General features: G+C 41.1%; 2 protein-coding genes across 3 annotated transcripts in view; both read left to right on the top strand.

The window, feature by feature from the left end:
- The window catches only part of abcc9 (ATP-binding cassette, sub-family C (CFTR/MRP), member 9), a 52,253-nt gene extending 44,815 nt beyond the window's left edge, over window positions 1-7,438 (top strand). Inside the window, exons 36-40 of one of the 2 annotated variants that reach the window (XM_071518223.1) lie at window positions 1,123-1,231; window positions 4,576-4,679; window positions 4,926-5,059; window positions 5,167-5,229; window positions 7,301-7,438. In XM_071518223.1, coding sequence (XP_071374324.1) covers window positions 1,123-1,231; window positions 4,576-4,679; window positions 4,926-5,059; window positions 5,167-5,229; window positions 7,301-7,438 — 548 coding nt within the window. Of the gene's footprint in view, window positions 1-1,122; window positions 1,232-4,575; window positions 4,680-4,925; window positions 5,060-5,166; window positions 5,230-6,384; window positions 6,523-7,300 lie in introns of those variants that run through there. The other variant, XM_071518224.1, reaches the window with a different exon arrangement.
- Window positions 7,439-13,420: 5,982 nt separating this feature from the next.
- kcnj8 (potassium inwardly rectifying channel subfamily J member 8) lies at window positions 13,421-19,372 on the top strand. The gene is made up of 6 exons (XM_071518225.1): window positions 13,421-13,770; window positions 15,587-15,735; window positions 15,901-16,061; window positions 17,058-17,197; window positions 17,643-17,859; window positions 18,950-19,372. Exons 1-6 carry the CDS (start codon window positions 13,421-13,423, stop codon window positions 19,202-19,204), a joined length of 1,272 nt encoding a protein of 423 aa, XP_071374326.1. The 3' UTR covers window positions 19,205-19,372.
- The last annotated feature ends 2,278 nt before the right edge of the window (window positions 19,373-21,650 follow it).

Below are 21,650 nucleotides of genomic sequence, written 5' to 3'. Positions count from 1 at the left end.
GTACAAATTAAACACTACTGGAGGCAAATTAGCCATCTACGTTCTCTTCCAAAGATTGTTTGTGTCATATCTTTGAACTTCTGCCATCCACCATGTATTACAGTCATGCATGTTTATGTTGGAGGAAATGTGTATATTTAACAATCCCTCCTTGCATGTCTGTGCGGTTGAAGCACTCCTCCAGACCCCTCTATCTAAAGACTGCACTTAATATGGGCTGAAGTGAGAACATGCAGGTCTGATTGTTCCTCCTGTTTCTTGCTTTGCTTTTAAATTCCTGAAAAGAGGACCTGAAGTGCACTTTTCTATCAGAGGTTGACCTATTTTCTTTTTGTGTGTCTGTGTATTTGGAGCCTCTGGGTTATATTTCAACTTCAAGACTGTGGTCACGAACTCGAACTGCTGCAGAAAAATCTTTTTGATTTATTCGGTTATTAAAGCAATGCGGTGAGAACACAGTGATAGCGGAGTCGTAATCGTAATATTCTGTTTTTACTCTAAACTATGATGGCTCGTCCTAGACAGATTATTCAGCCAAAAATGAGATTACACACTTTTTCCACACACACACGTGCACACACACACAGCACAGCACAGCTGTTCAGACATTTTATTTAACAGTAAATTAAGACATTTGTGTCAGCAGCGTTTCCTTATAAAGCAGTGAAATAAAATTAGAACAGTGTCACGGTGATAACACTCCTTCTAACTAAACTCCTGCAGTCTACAGAACATTCTTTGTTTCATAACCCACAAAATATGCCTTCATGCTGAACGGAACAAAAAAATATGTATTCAAGAAATTTTATACCAATGAGGAGGTTTACGGTGTGAAGACAAATTTAATGAGGTAACTATAATTCAAAACGACTTTAAAAATCACCTGATAAAGAGACAATAAGTACGCTTTCTACTGCCCCATAGCACAAAATAACCATAATATGCACAAACACAAATTTCAGCTATAAAGGATAAAAAGCCTCGATCTCAAATCAAAAGAGTAAATGACAAAGCAGTATTATTCCAGTATTTAGCATGGTGATATTTTACCTCTTCACTAGATGGTAGCTGATGGAACGTCCTTGATATGGACCAGTAATGTGAGTGTGTGGTTTATTACAGGGAAGATCATCATTGATGGGATCGACATCTGTAAGCTGCCTCTGCAGACACTCAGGTCTCGACTCTCCATCATCCTACAAGACCCCGTGCTGTTCAGTGGATCAATAAGGTACACACACACACACACACACACACACACACAATCCAAAAAGAGCGATGAAGTGTTAATCGACAGAGCCTTCCTGAAGTACCATCAGAGGGATCGCTGCGGTTTTAGTCGCCACAAGTAAGACCAATTGGGAGGCAGAGTGGCAGCTAGCGCCCCTGCTGGTTGTGTTCATTACTGAGACAAAACAATTCCACTAATTTTCCCATTATAACGCGTGCAAAATCATTTCTCATGAAGAATTGCATTAACTTTACCAGAAGTATCATGTTTGAATAACCTAAAATAAAGTTTAATGCAATAAAACACAACTCCATCCAATATAAGGAAGAAAGAATAGAGGATTCAATGAAGGAAGATTGTTTTTCTGTGAAAATGTAATCCCCATTATGTTTAATTCAATGTACTCTGTAAGAGTCCAATTTGTAGAATGGAATCATTTGACATTCATCTTACTTGGTACAGTTTTAAACCAGATGTAACTGGTTATATGGGACAAGCAGCATGTACAGTGCTTACAACTCCTGTTTTCACATTAAGCTCTCAGTAATTATTACATATTATCTCCATAGCCAGATCTTACACACACATTTAGTACTGTGCCAGCGGAAGAAGAGGGCTTAGCTGAAGCCATTTGTCAATAGGAATGAACTGAAAGAAAAAGTCCTGTTTGTGTTTTTTTAAAGGAAAAGTTCACCAAAAGAAACTCCAAAGTACTAATCTGAATAAATGTCTATAAGTTGAATCACTACTGTGTTATATCAATCGATGATCACCCCCGCTTAGCACCAAAGATGGAGACAAAATTTTTAAAAATGAGAAAAGCAAAGCACAAGAAGAGAGTAGAGTATCAGAAAATATTGGTTGTGACACTTAACAAGCTGCACAAGAGGTGTTGGTGCACCAGCTGGGGTTGAGCTGCACCAACAAATCAATAAATAAAACACACTCTGGACATCTCCAAAATCCCAGTTTTTGAATTGTGAAAAGTGGTTTGGCCTCAGTGACACTTGTCACACAAAGACACGAGGGCCCAGCTGTGGGGTGAGTAGGGGAAAACACAGTGGGAACACTGGTGGGACCCAATCTGACTTCTTTACACACGTCATCGCCCGGGAGAGGTCGTTCAAGGGATGTAAGACCCCACATATCACTCTTTCTCTCTCTCTCTCTCTCTCTCTCTCTCTCTCTCTCTCTCTCTCTCTCTCTCTCTCTCTCTCTCTCTCCCGCTCTCATACACGCTCGTGGCCTCCGTCTGTTTGGAGTACTAGATGATAAAGTGACTCTGTGTTTGTTATGAAAGACAAAGAGCATGTGCTGTTTGTTTGGACAGATATGCCGGTCTAGATATAGAGAGAGGAAAGGAGAAACCGTGTGTGAGTGTGTGTGTGTGTGAGAGAGAGAGAGAGAGAGAGAGAGAGTGAGAATATCTTGGCGTCTCCACCAGCTCTTGTTTATGTGAACAGAGGCCTGAGGTGAATGGTCGACAGTAACTGTTTTAGCCTGTTAGGTTAGATGTACACTACAAGATTTTGACCCAGTTTACCCCTAATTTGCCCATGCCACACACATTTGCCATTTTCCACTTATTTCTCAAATTAGAGAATTCATTGGCAAACATAAGTAAGGAATTTGCTAGGTATTGCGTAAACTCAATAATAATTCCAAAAATATTACAAGTATTTTAGTCTTGGTAGGGTGGGAAAGCCTCTGAAAAAGCATTTGGACCACAGGACAGTAAGACTCTAATACGAATAAGAATAATAACTTTAATAATAATAGTAACTTTATTTGTGTGGCACTTTTCTAAACAGAACTACAAAGTGCTTTACAGGCAATAACACTTTGAGAATAATATTTACACACAACTGACAACATTCAGCAATACAAGATCAAATCAATGAATAAATCCAGACACCACAACACGTGAGTTCATGACAGAAAGGGGAAAGAAAAGAGCAGCATGTATCAGTGCCATCTTAGATCTATTACTCCTGATATCTGGCCGCAAGGCAAGTTTATTTATATAGCACATTTCATATACAAAGACAATTCAAAGTGATTTACACAAGGTGTATAAGACATTAGGTCATATTTGGTGTTTCATTTGTCCAATAAATCTTCTTGTGGGCGCCTTGGTGTCTACACAGCAACCTTTAATGTATGTTATCTCTCTTTCTCCCATATTTCCTGTTGTTCTCTACTAGTGTTCGACCTATATGCGTTTTTGAAGGCTGATGATAGTCGATATTTTGTGCTGATATTAAAACTTTAAATTTGACCTCATTCTCATGTCAGTAGTTTTGGGGGAATTCCACATGTTTCCACCAGAATTGTATCAGGGTGGAAAAGCCTCTGAAGCAGCATTTAGACCATCATGGGACACTAAAGAAAAGAAAGAAAACACCATGATGCGTACTTTTGTGTAATCTGATCAAAATCAATTCAGGTTAAGGTCTTCCCATAGACAACCAGTGTAGTATTGATCAATTCTACAGTAAATATATAATGAATCAGACTGTATCATTTTCATCATATCAGAGGTGAACCACAGTGACTGGACCAAATTAAATCTTTAATAAAAGGCCAATCGTGGCCTGAAATATGGGCAAACCAATTTATCGGTTTAACCATACTCTTGACCATAAACTATGTGATAAAGCAGTAGAAATGCAATGGAAATAATTAGTTAATTAATAAGAAACCAACTTCAGTTACACCAGAAATGTTGTCTCTATGGTTACGTTATATATCAAGGTTGCCAATGTATGTATGTCTGAACAGTGTGCAGTAGAGTGGAGAAAATAGTAAGAAGAGAGTACAGTACAGTTTACAGTGCAGTACATTGAAGTAGGATAGAGTCGAGTAATAGACACTGTAGAGTACTACAGAATAGTGTTGAGTACTCTACAGTAGAACAAAGCACAGTTGAATGATATCTTAAGGTGAAGTGCTATCCTCCTTCATGTTGAGTATTCTCTGTGCTCTGGTTCTTCAAAGCCAGCTGGTAGAGCCAGTCTCTGCCTGATGACTGTGTGTATGGACACACTGGCATTGCCTGTTATGGTCATCTCCTCTCTCCGAGTTCTCAAGCCTCCCTGCTCTCCGCTGCCCGCTTGCTTTGATGCTCACTTGCTTGCTTAATGGTCTACTTACTCACGTATCCACTCATTCACTCTCTTCCTCTCTCTGTCTCTCACTCACAGGCTTCCCCACTTGAAAAATACTGTTCCGCTTGCAGATTGTTAAATACTGTCTTTCCCATACAAAGCGAATGCAGCATCACTCACGAGTCTCTCTCCTCTCTCTCTCTTCTCTCTCTCTTCTCTCTCTCTCTCTTGTTGTAGGTTTAATCTGGATCCAGAGAGGACGTGTACTGACGACAGACTGTGGGAGGCGCTAGAGATCGCTCAGCTGAAGAACATGGTGAAGGCTCTGCCTGGAGGACTAGGTCTGTCTTCATATACAAGATAAGAGAAGAAATTTAAATGATTGAATGATGCACAACCCATTTTGTGTCCCCCCAGGTTCAGAAACCAAGTACTAAACTAATATTCTTTGATTCCTGTAGGATACACTGAGCAGTACGAGTGGCGTAAACAAAACGTAAATTAACACAAGTTTCCTTTTCCTCTGAATGTATGCGTCTTTGCATATGTGCACATGCTTTGGTGTGTGTGTGTGTGTGTGTGTGTAGACGCGGTCGTAACAGAGGGCGGAGAGAACTTCAGCGTTGGCCAGAGGCAGCTCTTCTGCTTGGCCAGAGCGTTTGTCAGAAAGAGCAGCATCCTCATCATGGATGAAGCCACAGCATCTATAGACATGGCCACGGTGTGTCTGTGTAGATGTACTGTATATACAGTATGTAATTTATAATATATGTATCTAATTCCCTTTCAAATTCTAATTCATTCTATTCTCTCTGTCCTTCCTCACAGGAGAATATCTTACAAAAGGTTGTGATGACAGCATTTGCAGACAGGACAGTCGTTACTATCGCGGTAAGTCAACCGACCGACTCTCCTGTCGATTTTGGTACTGATTGGAAATGAGGAGGATTCAAACCAGAACTTTTCCTGCTTCTTGTTATTTGGACAGACCACACCTTAAAGGCCATAATGCTCGGGGGACATTTTGAGGCAATGCAAGTGGACCATTTAACCAGCCACTACAACTGACAGTATTTTTCTGTGATACTTTTCCTCAGCTTCTTCCCCTTCTGCAGGCAAAACTGTCTCCAATGCCTGAAAATGTTGCCTGAGCATCATGGACCTCAGATAGCTTGCTAATACTTAGACTGTCAGCAAATTATTCTCTGTAAACATGTAAACATAAGAGTTGCAATGAGTGAGTATAGTGGAACATTTATGGAAAAAACAAGCGGGTTTGTTCAAGTAACAGTGACTTTTATGTCTACATAGATAGATGCATATATTTGTCTCCCCCTGGTTTGAGCTCTATGTGCATCTATCATTGAAAAAAAAAAACTATTTTCCCTAAGAATGCCTTCTTCTCCCACATCTTTCCCCCAAACATTTCCCATGGTAACTACTTCTCCTAATCTAACCGAGTTACCCTTCCAAATGCATTAGTGTCTTTACTGTAAACTCAGTCTTCTTGCCCACTTCTTTCATTTATCTGCCTTCCTTTTCTTTTTTTCCTCTCCTCTCTCCTCTCTGATACTGTCTTGTCCTCTGCCACCTGTTTGTACATCCTCTCTCTTTCTACTCTTTCTGACAATTTCCCACAACTCTTTCTGCTGTCTTCACTTTTCTGTCCCTCTCTGCCTCCCATATTCCTCCATAATTACCTACTCCCTCTTTCTGAAATATCCCTTTCATCCATCTCTCTGCCCCCTCTCAATTCTTCCCTCACCCTTCTTGCTCTCCCTCCCTCTCTCTTCCCATTTCATCTTGTATGTGCTTTTATTTTTCCATCATTCTCTCTTTTTGTTCTCTTTCCTCCTGTCCTCCCCACTTCCCTTATTTTCCATCCTTCTCTGTCCCTCCATCTCTCTCCTCCCTTCCTTTCTCCTCTCCCACCATTTCCCCTTTCCCCTACCATTTCCCTCTTGTGCTTCCCGTGCTTTCACTTTCCCGTCCTTCTCTCCTCCTCGTTTCCCTCTATCCTTCCCTCTGTCCTCGTCCTGTCGCCAGCACCTGGTGTCCTCTATCCTGGAGGCCGAGCAGGTGTTGGTCTTCTCCTCGGGCATCTTGGTGGAGTGCGACTCAGGTCCCAACCTGCTAGCTCAGGAGGAGAGCCTCTTCAGTGTGCTAGTGAGGACTCACAAGTAGACCCAGCCCACTTTGGCTCAGCCCTGCTCTCGCCTGTCTTCTCTATTGCCTCTGTCCTCTTCCACTCCTTCCTCTGTGTTTCTTTCCCACTTCTCTGGAGTTTGGGTCTGGGTCTGCTGAAGCCTCACAGCCACTGACAGCCTGGTTGGTACAGAAAAAAGCTACTACTGCATGCTTTTAAAGATATTTCTTGCATGTGCAGTGCTATTTGCTCATAGTGTTTTGACATAGCCTACAATGTTATTTTAATTTAAAATAGTCCACAGTGCTTGTAGATTAGTGGATGTCAAATCATCCATTCATCCATCCATCATCATGCCACTTATTCGGGTCAGGGTCAGGGTCTGGCTACTGACCTGAGGCCAGTTTGCCTTAGGTGCCCCAACCAAGAGCACAAGGTTCCTAACAAAATATCTCTCACAGTCATTTTTGGCACACAAACCCCTCCACCATTGATTGCAGGAGCAGATTAGGTACTGAATAGAAAGGTACTGAATAGAAAGTCATTTCAAGGTGCTGTTAAAACAGGCATGGAAAATGAATACTGAAACCATCCACTTCAGCAAAAGGGTTGAAGGCTAAAACATGTTACATAAAAGTGTTGTAAAACACTGGTATCAATGAACCCATAAATCCATCTTGAAAGTATAACTCAGAAATAGAGTATTGCATAACACTAGCAATGTGTTGTATGTGCTATAAAGCATTTCTTTCATTGTCTTTATAAACACTTTTTCCAGAGTCTAATTCTCTCGTTTTGCTTTCTCTGTGTTTTCAGCACCGTGTTCACACCATCCTAACGGCTGATCTGGTCATTGTGATGAAGCGAGGGAACATCCTGGAGTACGACAAACCTGAGACTCTTCTGGAGCAGGAGGACGGGATGTTCGCCTCGTTCGTCAGGGCCGACATGTAGACACACCAGTCATCAGTCAGCCTGCCGCTCAACTGATAGACTGATCAGTTAGTTGAAATGTTTTTTACTTAGCTCTTTTTTGGTGAGGTGGACAGGCCTCTTGAACAGTATTTTGACCATGTGGCACTAAGGGCTCTATTTTCATGACGGCACATAGCAGATGAAGCAGTGAAGAGGCATTTTCATCGGGCGCACAGATTTTTTTCTCGTCTGCAGTCTTTTGTTGTTTTAGTCACTGAACTTAACTGCACCTAAGTGGGAGGAGAGGGGCAGTAGGGGGTGTGTCAGTAACGATCAAGCAGCGCTGTGCAATTTTGGTGTCAAGGATTACCAGGAAGGAAAAGAGGTGATTTGATTGGTCGAGGCCCACCACACCTACTGATAATGTATTCCTACTAATCCAGTTACCAAAATTCATTCGCTATGCCCTGTGTGCTCGCGCCATGTGCCTTTGACTGCACTTGATTCACGAAAATAGAGCCCTAAAACTCTCCAGTGGCATGTAGACACACCGTCAACAAGCAGTCAAATATAAACAGATCATTCAGTCAGTCAATCAGTTTATCACTTCTGACATTTCCTACACTGTAGGAATGTAGCTGATGCACATATCCAGAGGGATGCACCATGAGTGCAGCAGTGGAACAAGCATCAATTCTTGGATCACCGACCTTACAACCAACCAGTAGTACAAAGTGCAACAGTCAAACCTAAGCCTGGACAAGAGATTTAATAAGATTTATCATCTCAGCCCCCTGGTCAGGGTGAGATCCTTGTCAATTACCAACCCACTACTCCACATGTCAATTGACAATCAATCATAGATCAGTTAAGTGATTAGGTTTCTCTTTGCCTAAACCACCTTTAATAGCTGTCTACCGGTCATGATTGAGCTTTTGATATATAGTTGATATCAAACTCTACACTCTTTCAAAATTTCTAGTCTTTGCCCTGAGGCCTGAAATGAAAATCTATCAAATCAATTTCAGGCCTCAAGGCAATAAAGAATAGAAGATTTGAAAGTGTATAGACTTTAGATATCCACTGTATCTATGGACTTGGTCATTTATATTGCAAAATTGATTGTTTGCTGAATATATTCATTGATTGATTAATTGATTGATGTAACAAGTAAGTCCTGTAAGGATAATTTTATATTGCTAGAATTTCAAAAGTCCTTAATTTTCTTGTTTAAATGATATCTTTGTTACATTCTATCAGATTATGTACAATATGTATCAATTTTATTATTCTTTATCACTTGTATGTAAGCAATAAGAAGGTATGCTGCAGACTAGGGAGAAAACTTGTATTTAAAATCCTTTGAAAATGGTTGAATGTTGGCTTTAGCCAATGTTGTGTACAGTGCATGGAGCAATTATTGTGAAAGGCTTTGTGCGAGGATTTCAAATTCTAATAATTTAGAGCCTTGCGCATCGTGTGCTAGATTTAAATGTTAAGTTCTGCCATAGAACTAATATTGATAGAACTGATTCTTATTGCAGTCAGTGAGAAATGAAAAGATGGGATGTTGCACCAGCCCAAACTGCCATGGTCAGAAATCAATGGGACTACAGTGGATGGGGCCCAATCTGCAGCCTGATGCTGCGCTCACATCATATCGGAAGTAGGGGAAGATATCTCATTGCTACAACTTAAAGCCTTCATGCCTACATCCAAGATGCTGATGGTAAGGTCAATTGCTGTGGCACTCTTGCTGAGGTATTTTACGATCAACCAATATTATCTTCTTCTGAAAGACCTTGAGGAGTAAACGAAACCGATATCAGCTGTTTTTGCTGCCCTGTTTACTGCCTGTGTTGAAACTCTTGCGCAGTTTGTGAAGCCAAGTGGGAGATGTCAGCGTTTACAAAGATATTCCCACATGTCCTACTTGTAGTTACCACTAGGTGGCTGACCTGAACGTCTTTTCCCAGTCAGCAGCTCGCACTTATGGTAAATCCAAGATTACGTGAAGGCGGCGCAATCTTCCATGTTCAGAACTCGGAAGAAATCCAATGGGTGGGACCTGGTCTGATCTTTGCTGTATCTCTCCAGACTGCCAGAGCAGGTTCTACGTACTCTGTTCTATCAATTCTATTTCTATGCCTACACTAGTACAAACACTGTAGGGTTTTCGCAGGCGTGGTTTGAAGCCAGTGAACCCACTGTCTGTCTGTGGTCATGCTTTGCTGAACTTTGGAGACTGGGACAGTGGACACCAAGTATTAGCTCCCATCGAGAGGTTTAATGGTGTCGGACTGTTAGTGATTTTTGAGATACTAACATTGACTAGCTGCCCATGAGTTCTACAACTGGGCCCACATTTAGGAAACACCTCGGAAAAGTAGTAATGAACCACAGGTCAGGCCCTTCACATTTAGAAGAATTGAACCTAGGTCTAGACAGATCCTAGATCCATGAAGCCTGATCACCCTGAAGTGGCTTATTTTGCGATCATGATTGGCTTGCTGTACCAAACAGATCGGATAAAATTTTGATCTAAAATGACTTTATCACATGCTGACGTCATTTCCAAGCTTCCGCCAAAAACGAACCCAACGGGTGACGTCTTTTTGCCACCAGGTGTCGCCAATTAATTCGATGAGAAATAAACAAAATCCGCCAGACTTCTTGACTGTGGAGTGATACAAGATGTGAAACAGCAGTCTGTTATTCAGAAAAAAAAAACAACAACCTCAGAATGCATTCACTGGCCCATCAGAATTGATTATTCAACAAAGCTGTGTAATAATCCCAGTTGATGTGTTTATGAAGGACAAGTAGTCCTTTCTCTGCCAATCTGGCCATAATATGTCAACTGTGAGCCAATACACTGTGTTAAGCAACGCTGTCTGTTATGAAAAAAACCCCACACAATTCAGTATGTTGATAGAAATTCTACATGGGTGTTTAGGGGCTCAGTGCTGTACTCAAGGGTACGTCTAATGTGTCTAGGGACTTCCCATCTCTCTGGGAGCGGTGCCACTGTCCCAACATTAATACCGATGTATTGTACATGATAGTTATTTTGCTTATCAGTGAGACTTTTACAAAGACTTTATACTGTATCGCCTAAATGCCAAATGGATTCTCTTCAGGATTTTGTCGTCTTTCTCAGCTGTTTACTCGAATGTCTCATCTCAAGGAGTTACCAATCCAGTATCAGTCTTGCTTTGTTTCACTTTGATGTTGAAACTAAAACCAGCGCTCTCCTCTGCCTCGACTCTCATGCCGACTGTCTCTCCTGTCGTTCTCTCATTCTCCCCCCTTTTCTTTATCCCTTACACCTCTCACTCTCTCTCTGTCCGCCTCTGTCTCTGCAGTTGCTCCATCCTCTCCTGTGTTAATGAGCGAGTGGGCATCCGGTTCTTTCATCTTCTTTCAACTTCCTTTTCTGTCTTGGCCATGGCTGCATTTTATAAACCCAATATGTCTAGTTTACTCTGTGTGTGAGAATGGGATTATGTGTGTGTGTGTGTGTGTGTGTGTCTTCATTCACCAGCCAGAGCCGACAGACCGTTGCCTTGTTAATTCTCCACTTCCTACCCTTCACCATATTTGTCAAATACAAATCCATCATGTTTGTCCATCAGCTCATAATGTTTGTCTGCATTTAACATTGAAATTGGGTTGATATTATCAGCTAGGAAATATACATAGAGACATAGAGATATACAGGCAGATATATCCACAACTGATCTGAAACGAACTGAACTACATCACCACAGACATTGTCACCTTTTCCAACATCATCTATGGAGCTTTACATAGAGAGGGTGGGACAAACTCTTCTCTTGGGAGACTAGTGATTTTTCACTAATGCCAATGAAACTGTCTTAGGACATAGGACAAACACATTGAACAGATTTACTGAAATACATGGCACATTTTCTAGTTTTAAGTCTTGATTTTTCTGGGATTTTTCCTATAGAGCTGATATGGCTCTGGGGCAAAACTATCTAAAAATGTTAAATTAACTGCTATGTGCACACTTATAAACAATTGCATAATGTTGCATAATGTAATTTTTACACTGAATTAAATTACCATTGGCAATTCTGCTGTATGCAGTGGCTTTCCCCTTCAGGTTAGCCTGTAGGAACAGATTTCAAATTTGTGGGGAAGGGCAAGTGTAATGAGACTTCATATTTCATATTTTAAATACAGCATATATGGCACAACAGATACTCACCACCACTGCAGGTTTGCATGTAACATCCACATTATTAAAGCTATGCAGAGATGCTATCATGAATGCACATTAGACTGTTAACAATGCAACTGAATAATTACCTATCATCATTTTCACAAGTACAGGCTGTTTTTCAATGACATCTAAATGTGTGTTTGTCTTAAATGTACATTATGTATAGTAACCTGTACATCCATGAATTTTTAAACATAGGCCTATAAAATATAGCAAACCATTATAAAGTGTGCCTACCTTTTTTACACTTGAAGATAATAAAATTGTTTTGAGTGAAAGAGTGACTTTGTTTTGTCATGAATAACTTGAAACCTGTAAAACACAGACAGCACATTCATTTAGTGATGCACATATACAGATCTGACACATTATATACTAGTTATCCGACTACACACAATACATTACTAAATGGCGCCACCTGCTGACTCAATATGGGGACCGTAATGAACCTGTCCTGCTTTAATTAAAGCACAATAGAAATTGCTTGTATTAAATATACAATTAGATAAACCACTAGTATAGCCTTATCGGCATTTAAGCTTAAGGTTTATAGTGTTAATATGAATTGATAGGCAGGTAACGCCTAGATTTTGCTTGTAAAGAGAGCAATTCAAAAGAGAAGTTCAAGGACTTGTGAGTCTATCAATATATTTTTTTTCAAAAATAGGGGTCTTATGCAGGAAATGCAGGACATTGGGCTGGACTGTAGAATTTCAAATATATCAAATCATTTTCCATCTACTGGATGGAAAAGTTACTTAACTGTGTTTTTAATATAGGGGAAAAGAGAGTCACTACGGAAGAAAGGTCGATAAGTTATGAAAAGTTAAAAACTGCCTTTAACTTTTCATAATCAATAGTCAAATAATATCGGTGTTAATAATACGTTTGTTACAGTAGGCTACTTGTCTTCCTAAATATTAGCCTACTTATATTATATTACTTCCCCTAACAAAAATGCTCTTCACACAGTCATCTACATTAACGCTTTTTGGAATTGAGTCGAACAATAATATGCTGCCTTCAAGTGCTCCTCAGAAGCTCGGAATCAAGCCTGTAATTAGTGTTTTAATTATTTTTATTAGGCAAAAGTGGTTGTAGACTATATTTGTATATATTATTGTATATTTGTATCTTTTTTATACATTTGTTCAGCAAACATACAGGTGTGAGTGATGATGTTGGTCTTGTAGAAATATTTAGCCTACACTCTATTTGCAGTTGTCTCTTTAAGTTGTCTCTAAAAGTTAAACAAAGAGTGTAAACAGAAACATACAAAAATACCAATCAACCACACAGAATGCCAAACAAAATCACATAATAATCAAACACATCTGTTATACCACCGACACCGAAACATCACATCTCAGCAACTCGGGTATCACAAAAAAAAAAAAAAAAAAAATCCCCCCCTTCCCACTTTCTCCTATTCAGCACTGACTCGGGTCGTTCAACTCGCCATTTCGATATTTCCGACAGGCCATCGAAGTCAGCAATACACCGCGAGTCTAGCCGGGTCTGGACCGGGGAAGTCAGACTGCGTCAACAGGGGACTGGAAACCCTCCCAGCACCACAGAGGAGCGCAGAGGAGGCGGCGCGCTGAAATCACTCCAAAACATCCCCGAAACCCCTGAAAGCGCCGCTTGGACAAGAGACTTGAATCTTGGACTCCTTTATCCCGCAGGTGGTCGCGTCGGAGCCATGCACGGAGACGCACTGAAAACTATCTGAAACTAGTAGTAGGGACAAAAAAAAAAAAAAAAAGTTCCAGATGTTGGCGAGGAAAAGCATCATCCCGGAGGAGTTCGGCCTGCCGGGGCTCGTGTCCCGCATTCCCCGCAAACCGGTGTTCAGGGACCGGGTGAACAAAGCGCGCTTCATCGCCAAGAACGGCTCCTGCAACTTGGCGCACAAGAACATCCGCGAGCAGGGCCGGTTCCTGCAGGACGTCTTCACCACCCTGGTCGACCTTAAATGGCGCTTCACTCTGGTCATCTTCACCACCACGTTCGTCAGCAGTTGGCTGCTGTTTGCCATGAGCTGGTGGCTGGTGGCCTTTGCGCACGGGGATCTGGACCCGTCCCGGATGAACGGCACTGAACACTGCGTCACCAATGTTAAGTGAGTAAGACCCGGGTTATCCTTTATTGCATTGATTATAAAATAACAGAAACTACTGATGTGGAACTTGGGGTTTTATAATGAGTTTGAACAGAGGTATGGAAAAGAACATTTCTGCACTTTTCTATAGTCACTAAAGTTCTTAAGTTACCAAGGAGAGTGATTTCTGACCTCTCTCCTCACTGCATCCATCCATCCCTTCTTCCTTCTTCTCCATTTTCAGCTGGGAGAGGAGAGGAGGAGGAGGGAAGGGAAGGAAAGAGGGATATCTTATGAGAGTGGAGTTCAGAGGGAATGAAGGGACAGTTGCAGGCAAGAGAGGAAGGAGAGAGTTTGGCACCTCCCTGTTCTTCTGCTGCCTCCTGCACCGCTCACCAAGCCTTAACTCCGGCCCCCTTCCTTCCTTCCTTCCTTCCTTCCTTCCTTCCTTCCCAATCTCTGTCATTCCTCTCCCTTTCTCTTCAGTCTCCTCTACCTCTCTTTCATCCCTCTCTCTTCTTCAGTCCTTCTCCACCCCTTCTCAGTCACTCTAGCCCTAAACCTCTCACAGAACATCAAACAGCCTATACCAATCAGTGGAAACTTAAAGTAAAAATCCACTGTTAAAAACAGATACTGGTGATGTAGTTTGCATTTCTGGGTCCATTTTGTTGATTGGTGGTGTAATATTCTTATTCCTGTGGATAACTGGCCATATTCCCAGCAACTACAATGTTGTTTGATTCAAGAAAATGTTTCAACATCAATGGTAAACAACAGGTTTTGGTGTCAGTCACTCAGACTCAAAGAGCTTCTTTCTAGATTAATTTCTAGATCATTTTTCACTAATGTTCAATAATCATGCAGGGAGAAATCCATCGCAGAAGATGCAGAGAGGCCAATTTCACCACTGACAGTAGCCTCAATAACCCAGAATGCAATGCAGCCACAAGACATGTTTTGTGTAAGGGGCGTGGCCATGGCTATCATAGACACACCCTAATGTTCACAGACTAGTTGGCAAGCTAGTTAAATACGACGGTCCTTTGATTGAACGCAAAAAGTTGACGCCCCTTCTCTGGGGACTGTCAAAAGGCCTTGTGGGAAATGTAGGCAATCACTAACTGAGGTTGAAGTAGATGAGGCAGGTTGAGGGAAAGTAGGTACACCAAAAAAAAAAAACTCCTGGTATGCCTTGAACATCACAGATAGATGATGGGTAACAGTGTCAAAGGAACTGAGGGGGCTTTTCCTTTAAAGCTGCACTGGCAGGTTGCAGGTGGTGAAGAGCTTTCTCTGCACAGAGTCTTCGATCACTGCTATTTGGTTTGGATTTCACTCCTAAAGACTTATTAAAGGATAACACCGGTGTCAATTTAGTTATTTTCCTATTGTCTTAACGTTACCTCCCAGAAGTCTCCTGTTGTTTTCAAAAATCTAAAAACAGCTCAGAGACAAACTGCTGCCTTGACTAATGCAATCTATCACTTTAAACAACAAGTGCTATTGTATTTTCCTAACAAGACTCTATAAGGACACAATCATCGCAGCGATCCTATCAACGGTGGTTTCATTTTGCCAGAATTGAATGTGGATATCACTGGGCATGTTTTGCCTTTTCACTGCCTTCCAATGTAACAGTGCGCAGTAGTGGACAAAGTGAAAATAGTCCCCATTGAACGCGATGATTAGCTGCGTGATAAAGTCAAGTTAGGAAAACCAGTTTCTATACCCGAGACCAGGATTTTCATTTGGGCTGGCTTTGTGATTTAGATAAGATGGGACCATGAAGCATTCATCTTGAATACCTCTGTCTCTCTCTCATCCCTCCATCCAGGTCGTTCACCTCGGCGTTCCTGTTTTCCATCGAGGTTCAGGTGACCATCGGCTTCGGAGGGCGCATGATCACAGAACAGTGCACGACTGCGATCACGGTCCTCATAATGCAGAATATAGTGGGACTCATCATCAACGCCATCATGCTGGGTAAGGGGAGGGGAGCTGAAACTGCATGGTCCCACCACTAGGGGGAGTTTACCACTATAACAGCCAAAAGTAGTTATTTTCTTATTTCCTGAAGACAGAAAAGCGCATATGAAAGCTTAGTTGACTGCTGATTTGGTTGACTGACAGGTGTATTCATGTGCACAGGTTGTATCTTTATGAAGACGGCCCAGTCTAATCGGCGGGCAGAGACGCTGATCTTCAGCCGCCACGCGGTGATCGCTGTCAGGAACAACCGGCTGTGTTTCATGATCCGCATCGGAGACCTCAGGAAGAGCATGATCATAGGAGCAGCTGTCAGACTGCAGGTATTTCTCTATTTTATTATAACCTAAGCCCACTTGATTTATTGATTTTTTTACCACAGCATCATAGTTTTCCAGAAGCAAATTCTGCCTGAGCAACAGGAGGCAATTTACTTCCCTTCTTTAAAGCTGGACGCTCAACTCTGTTCTTTATTGAACAGTATATACTTATTAAAGTAAAAGATGTCTTATGTAACTTAAAATAAAAAAAAAAATATAAAATGTAAAAAATTTATGCTAATGAGTTTTGAGGATGTCCTGCAATAGGGGAACTTCTGGGTTTCTCATATAGTCATTAACTTTTCGGCCCAAAAAGGGATTCCAGATCCTTTTCGGTCTAATGTGAAAATGAATAGAGGTGTAAAATGATTGCCTTTAACTAGGTTTAACACCAATATTACTATTTTTGCTGTCAGGAGTTTCTTTATTGCATTTCTTAATTTGTTGAGCTGGGTTCTGATGGGTTTTGAAGCTGCAATGGACAAAAAAAATCACTAGGCATACTCAACATCCTAGCATTTCATGGCTCTGTGAAGCGAGGATAATGCAACATCCGTAACATGGTTGTTAGCAAAATAGTTTTAAAATTCAGTAATGTGTTAAAATATATAATAACTTCACAATATGTCATTTCTACCTTCAGTATTTCACAATTTTAAGAAACAGGATCCAAAAATCCCATTAATTTCACCACTACTATGTACCAGTGATGTATATAGGGATATGTATATACAGCTAAATCTTTATCATTGTAGGAAAACATACTTATTTAATAGAAAGCACAGTGTTGTATAAGCAGGGCTTATATCCTACAAGCTATGCTAATGGTTCAGTTGCTAATGTTAACTAGCAAACCAGCTAGGCTAAAGTGACTGTTTTCTCCAAAGAGAAGACAGATGATAGGGAGCCAGAGAGATCACATAGATAAACTGATCATTACTTAGTTCTGCCTGTTATGGCCCCACATGCACTGTGGAACTGATATTTGTTTATCTCCAGGTGGTGAGGAAGACGACCACACCAGAGGGAGAGGTGATCCCTATCCATCAGATTGACGTCCAGACAGAGAGCGCTGTGGCCAGCAACAGCCTGTTCCTCCTGGCCCCGCTCATCATCTGCCACATCATAGACAAAAACAGGTGGGGAGACGTGAGACGCAACACACACACACACACACACACACACAGTTGGGAATTTTAGAATATGCTCACTCCTGCTCAGAAAAATGCTAATTGCATTGACTGACATTGGTTTGGCAACAAACCAATAGAGAAAGGGAGAGCCTATGCAGTTTCTCCACCCATTATAAATCTATGAAGTATAATTCAAAAACTATGATATTCTCCCAAAAAACATAATGGTACAAAAGTGTGTACCTATGGTGTCCGGGCCAGAATATGACATATCCTATGGAGGAATGTGGACTGTCCACTGTGTGGACCAATCAAAATAGCTTGGTGCTCAGTCTCAAAAGCCGTAGACCAAAGACCTAAGTCAAAGACCTTAGATAAAACATCCTGTGATCATATTAAAAAGGTCCACTTTAGGGGAAAAAGACCCATCTACCTTCCCTCTCCTATACAGCCCACTGTACGACCTGTCAGCCATGGAGCTTCAGTGTAGCGACTTGGAGGTGATCGTGATCCTGGAGGGCGTGGTGGAGACGACGGGGATCACCACGCAGGCCCGCACCTCCTACGTCTCCGAAGAGATCCAGTGGGGTCACCGCTTCGTTCCCATAGTAACAGAGGAGGAGGGCGTGTACTCCGTGGACTACTCCAAGTTTGGCAACACGGTCAAGGTAAGAGACGGACCGTCATTGTTGCTTCTTACACAGAGATCTAGAAATTCTGCTCTTTGCATACAACCTTAGACACTCAAATATTAACAATCACCTGAAGAAACCATTGATAATGGGTTATAAGCAGGGATGTAACGGAGAGTAAATCCAGCTAAACTCACTTTAGCCACATTTCTATTTGCATAAAAGAGTATACCATCCATTTTAGGCTGACAAAAATGTTTTATGTATACTATGAATTTATGTCAAAGTCATGAGGATAGGGCCTTTGAAAGAAAAAAGCTTAAATTAACGCATTTGTAAAGTGTATTCTGAAATGTATTTTTATAGCACCATTCATACATAGCATACAACTCAAAGTGCTTTACATAAAAGAGATTGATTAAAACAATCAATGGATTAAAACAATTACAAGCAAAAGTAAAAATTTCAAGCAAAATCAAATATAGTCCAGCATAGGAAAGACCCTTGTGGAAGAATTGTGTATATACTGTATATGCTGTTCGCCCCTAGACCTGTAGGTGTCACGACAGGCTGGTTGTATGTAAGATTCTACTTCCTCTATTAGCTCCACCCCGAGCAAGTATAAATACTGACCGGTACCTAGTGTCCGGTGAGAAGATTAATTTCACTACTAAGGAGATGACCTTCTCCAGTGCATGTAAAATAAAGCATAATCAACAGCAGTCCACTGAGTGTTTCTTGAAGAATTCCACGACACCCTCTATGCCTGTACACCTTATCAGTCACTGTCCTGGAAGAGGGAACAAACCTCTATGTACCCTAATGGGTCATATTTATAGAAACAACACATCTGTAAATATATCCTCAGGTGGCCGAGCCTTTCAGTACTTGGTTGCTCTAATAATCGCTGACTGGAGGTCATCGTTTTCCCTCCTTTTTATTTACGACTACACTGTAAAAAAAAATACATTGGGAATAAGCTTAAAGGGGCAGAGTACTGGCCGGAAAGTGAGTTCTGAAAGCCAGAAATCTCAGCACCTATCACAAATCAAGGTCATTTTGTGCTATGGGCAAGTAAAAATCACACTTGTTGCACCTTTAAAGTTGTCATTGTTTGCTCTTGAAGGTAGCGACGCCCCGCTGCAGCGCCAGAGAGCTAGACGAGAAGCCGTCCATCTTAATCCAGACCCTTCAAAAGAGTGAGTTGTCGCACCAGAACTCGCTGCGGAAGCGCAACTCCATGCGACGCAACAACTCCATGCGGAAAGGAGCGGCGGGAGGCAGCGGAGGGTTGCGGAGGAATAACTCTGCGCTCACCATTCCTAAAGTCCAGTTCCTCACCCCCTCCGAGGGAGGCCAGAGCCTCAACGCCGTCACCTGACATGAGGCCTGGATCCTTGTGGCTGCCCTGGTCTTCCTGGTGGGCAGGAGGATCGTGGGTGTTAGCATATCACCTGGCCTGCTGCCTCAGTTGGGACTAATTCTCTTTCTGTTCCCTGCCTTGCCTCAACTTATCTCTCAACACTTTTATGGCTGATGTTACTCTACCAGTGGCTACATTTACATGCATGAAGTAATTCATGGTCATACTCCGGTTAAGGTCTTAATCTGTTTATATGAACTGTTGATACCCTGCAATTGAGTCTCCCTGTTGCCATGAATAAACCAGCTCGCAATAGAACCTGATAGAACCTCCACCTGCAAAGAGATTATAATCATAATAGTCAGGGCTGCAGTCAAGAGCATCTTAGTTCAGTCCAAATCAATTCCAGGACCAGGTCCTGTCAAGTCCCAGTCAAGACCAGGTTCAAAGGGGATCGAGACCGAGACCAGAGCAAGTTGAGTCCTACTTAAGATCAAGACCAAGATAGGCAATAAACAGTGTAGCCTACATGTCTTTCCAAATGTAATGTGTTTGCCTTTTCAAATAATGCTCAAGGAGTTTCTTAAGGATCAACAGAGATGATCTATCTGCATGAGCTCTGTGCTAGGGCCGTCAATTTAATCTAAAAATCAAATTTGTCATAATAATATTGAGATATATATATATAAATACCGTGCACTTGTTTACATGTTCTAACCCAAAACCAGGTAACTTGAGTAACTGGGTTAAGAAGGGAATTCTCCTTGCATGTAAACATAGCCAGTGTTTCACCTGTAGCTACTTTTTGCACCACTGGTGGTTAAGAGTAACTATAGCTGTGATTCCAAGTTTCCAACTTTTTTCAGCCACATTGTCAGTCCCAGTTTTCATTGCAACTCCAAAGTTCAAGTGTTCTTTTCTTTTAATGTCACATTTTCACTTGTAGTGGTGGTAATTTACTTGCTCTAGTGGCCCACGACATATGAGTGAATATAGAAGGAATATTGTACTGTACATGTGTATTTTGCACTTGCTGTGTTTTTCAGTTTTGTTGTACAAGAATAAATGCACTTGCTTTATCGGAATGTGCTTTGAATACCTGAAGCTAGTATCATTAGATTAGATGAAATTTAAATGATCCCAGTGCAGGAACTGGGTCATTTAGCTGCAAAGGATATGGGTACAGGTTATAAAAAAGAATAGAACAAATGGATATTTAATTTTCTTCATCCATGCATAGCCTAAACAAATACATACAATACATCACAAAAAACAAGATAAAGATAACTCTTCATTGAGTCCCCTTGGCTCCAGTGTATCAAGAAAATGTATCCAAAAACATTCCTTTTGAAGAAGGATTCTTTCCCGATCCCCACCTCTAGATGGAGTTTTAATAGTCTCAATGCCCATGTATCTAAGATCTCCTGTTGTGTGGTGGTGGCTGTTGAAATGCCTAGCAACCGGTGATTTTACATCATGATTGCGGATTGAGCACTTATGTTCACAAATCCTTGTATCACACTTCGTTTTGCCAACATAATATAGGTTAAATGGGCATTTTAATAGGTACACAACAAATTTAGTGTTGCATGTTATTCTTCCTCTAACGTTTACAACAGTTCCAGTCTTAGAATGGAGAAAGTGATTACCTCTAATCAGACCATGACATTGAACACAATTAAAACAGGGAAAGTTCCCACTTGGGATATTTGATAAGAAGTGAGATAACCTGTTTGGTAAATCCCATCTCAAGTAGTTACGCAGATTAGACTGCCTTTTATAGAAAAATCTTGGTGGCACTTGAAATGCCCTGCCGATTTGAGGGTCCGTTTCTAGAATGTGCCAATATTTGTTTATAACCTCTTTGACTGCACCATATATTGGGCTATATGTAGAAACCAATGAGACTGACTTACAGGAGGAATCTCCTTGTTTATGATTAAGTAAATCATTTCTCTGGACCTGACACACTCTCTCCATGGTATTTTTAATCAGTGGCGCTGTAGCCTCTAGTGACAAAGTTTTCACAAAGATTCTTAGCTTGTGTTTGAAAGACATCGTCTGAATCACATATACCTTTATATCTTAAAATATGACTATATGGCAGGCTCCTCTTAAGTGAGGGTGGATGGTAGCTACTAGTGAAGGAATGTGTTTCTATCTGTTTCTTTTTTATACACCTCTGTGTGCACTACATTGCCATTTTTCTTCACCAAAACATCTAGAAACGAAATACTGTTTAGATCGTAGTTAAGTGTGAATTTAATAGATTTTTTCTTAGCGTTTAGATACTCAAGAAACTTTTTCAGGTCTTCCACATTACCACTCCATACAAAACACAAATGCCCATAAATAAATTTGCATAGTTTGGTGCTGCAGGGGAGCCCATAGCCGTGCCCTTGCACTGCAGATAATAACGATCCTGAAATCTGAAATATTTTTTAGTTAAAACTATATCAGTTAA

This window comes from Centroberyx affinis, unplaced genomic scaffold (genome assembly GCF_046629955.1).
Source record: "Centroberyx affinis isolate AG114_WGS23_722 - 3 ecotype Tasmania unplaced genomic scaffold, CSIRO-AGI_Caff_v1 ptg000558l_1, whole genome shotgun sequence".
Taxonomy (NCBI): domain Eukaryota; kingdom Metazoa; phylum Chordata; class Actinopteri; order Beryciformes; family Berycidae; genus Centroberyx; species Centroberyx affinis.
This window is presented reverse-complemented; position numbering and strand designations above follow the sequence as displayed.

Coding starts and splice junctions, on each gene's coding strand:
- kcnj8 (XM_071518225.1), top strand. CDS start 13,421: ATGTTGGCGAGGAAAAGCATCATCCCGGAGGAGTTCGGCCTGCCGGGG. Junction 16,062..17,057: donor GAGCAGCTGTCAGACTGCAG/GTATTTCTCTAT, acceptor GTTTATCTCCAG/GTGGTGAGGAAGACGACCAC. Junction 17,860..18,949: donor AGTTTGGCAACACGGTCAAG/GTAAGAGACGGA, acceptor TTGCTCTTGAAG/GTAGCGACGCCCCGCTGCAG.